Source organism: Anoplophora glabripennis, unplaced genomic scaffold, assembly GCF_000390285.2.
Source record: "Anoplophora glabripennis isolate ALB-LARVAE unplaced genomic scaffold, Agla_2.0 scaffold7983, whole genome shotgun sequence".
Taxonomy (NCBI): Eukaryota; Metazoa; Arthropoda; class Insecta; order Coleoptera; family Cerambycidae; genus Anoplophora; species Anoplophora glabripennis.
In genome coordinates, this window is record NW_019424056.1 from 1 (window position 1) to 2,250 (window position 2,250).

General features: G+C 41.0%; 1 protein-coding gene across 1 annotated transcript; it reads right to left on the bottom strand.

Moving 5' to 3' along the window:
* Positions 1 to 11: 11 nt before the first annotated feature.
* LOC108916779 (uncharacterized protein K02A2.6) lies at positions 12 to 2,122 on the bottom strand. The gene is made up of 2 exons (XM_018723077.2): positions 2,038 to 2,122; positions 12 to 1,870 (listed from the first exon to the last, which is right to left on the bottom strand). The coding sequence occupies exons 1-2, from the start codon at positions 2,043 to 2,045 to the stop codon at positions 364 to 366; spliced, it is 1,515 nt and encodes a 504-aa protein (XP_018578593.1). The 5' UTR covers positions 2,046 to 2,122; the 3' UTR covers positions 12 to 363.
* Between the last annotated feature and the right edge of the window lie 128 nt (positions 2,123 to 2,250).

Below are 2,250 nucleotides of genomic sequence, written 5' to 3' on the forward strand. Positions count from 1 at the left end.
CTGCCTCTGCGCAAGGACGAGTCCTCGTCCTTGGCTGCCGGTGCCACGTGACCACTTCCGCTGATGCAGCTACGTTTTTACATTGTTGCCAACACACCACACCTCCTTCCTTAAGTGTTCAAACATCTGTAGTTTCAAACGCTTAACCGGGTGTGCACCTGTTACTGTAACATCCAATAGCAATAAACATTCGTCTTTTTACATCCTTTAAATCTTAACAACACTTTATACAATTTCAAACCACTAAGAGCAAAACCTTGCGATGCTAGAGACCTGGTGGCAATGGCGCAACCGCTTAAGGTCCTGTGCCGTTAACTGATTACTACATAGGATTTGAAAATGCCAACTTTGTAGTGGCATTGATCAAACCAGTTCCATTACGTAATCCCTCAACCTGCGTGGCAGTCTTTTGTCACGTTGCGGTCTAGATATCAATTTCTTCCCCTTGTCACCAGTTCCCTCTGCATCTTCTGTGTCTACCTTGTCCTCTCGTTTCCTACAACAAATATTTACATTATTTGACCTAACCTTTGCTATGCGAGATATGTCCTTATCACCTATACTATCCGCTATTACAGTCTCATTTGTGTTTGCAACTGTGTTATTACCTGGTGTACAAACATTATTACTTACAACAAGTGTGTCAAACACAGCATTACTCAAGTCATGGCTACGTGCTACTGTACCATTGTTTACATTCACCAATGTTGGTGCGATCTTTATAACCTCCACGCTCGGTGTGGGTGCCGATGTCGGTTCTTGTGGCTTTAATGCAATTTTACTAACTGCATTAGTTATGTCATTCCTGGATTCTGCATCACCTGACTCTCTCTCACCCCAGTCTCTTCTTCCGTTGTTTTGGCGTTTCCATATCTGGTTCACATGTCTCTTCCACGTTTCTCCGCTTTCCAAACAACACAAATATACTGACTTGCCAATTTTCCTATGTATCACAGCCTTGACCCAACTCTTAACATTAACCTTACGATAATCTCTTACCATAACATTGTCGCCTCTGTCAAACTTCCTGTATCTGCCCCCGTAATTCTTCTCTTGCTGCCTTGCTGCTTTTTGCATGTTGTCTACTATTTGTAATTGTTCATTTGACTCCCCGTCTTCCGACAGTATCGTCAGCTTATTTCTTGTTTCCCTGTTGAACATCAGTGAGGCTGGTGTCACTCCCGTCGTCTGGTGTGTCGTCGTTCTATAGTCCATTAAAAATGTTGCTACCAAAGTTGATAGAGATACACTGTTGTTCTTTTCTTCTGCTAGTAACGTCTTCATTTTATTCTTGAATGTTTTTACTGCGTTTTCTGCCAAGCCATTACTTTGGCTGTTTCCGGGCGGGGATGTTATATGTTGTATTCCATTACTCCTTAAAAACTCTTCGAACTTATCGCTCACCAATTGTCTGCCGTTGTCACTAACTAAAACGTTCGGTAAACCATATCTGGCCACCACTTCCCGCATCTTCTCAATCGTTTCTTCTGTCGTCATCGTCTTCATTTCTATGCACTCCAACCATTTGGAGTATGCGTCAATTATAATTAGGAACATCTTGTTTCTTATTGGTCCACAAAAGTCGATGTGGATCCTGTTCCATACTTTTGTTTCTAAAGGCCATGGTGTTAAATGCGCTTTTGGGGGTGCTACTTTGTTGCTTAAACATGGTATGCATGACTTTGCCATATTTTCTATATCTTTATCGATGTTTGGCCACCAAATATAAGATCTTGCCTTGTTTTTCATTTTTACAATGCCAAAATGTCCCACGTGCAATTCTTGCAGTAGTTGTTGTCTTAAGACTTCCGGGATGACTATTCTGAGGCCCCACATGAGTATGCCTCTATCGAAGAATAATTCTTCTCGCCTATGAAAGAAGTGTTTCATTAGTTCATCCATATTCTTATTCCATCTATTATTAACCACACATTCTATCACTGTTTGCAAATAAGCATCATGTTTTGTTGTTTTCCTGATTAATTCGTTATTTATTGGCCAATCACTCTTGTTAGTAGTATAGTTCACATAACTTACTTGTTCATCCTCAGTTTCCTCTGTGCACTTCAAAGGCACCCTTGAAAAGTAGTCAGCTATCATGTTGTTCTTGCCTTTTATGTGTTCTATGGTGTAGTTGAATCCCGACAGATATGCTGCCCAACGTTGCAGTCTGTTTTCATACATCTTGGGAATACCTTTGTGTTCACCAAATAGTGTTATGAGTGGTTTGTGGTCTGTCCGTAATATGAA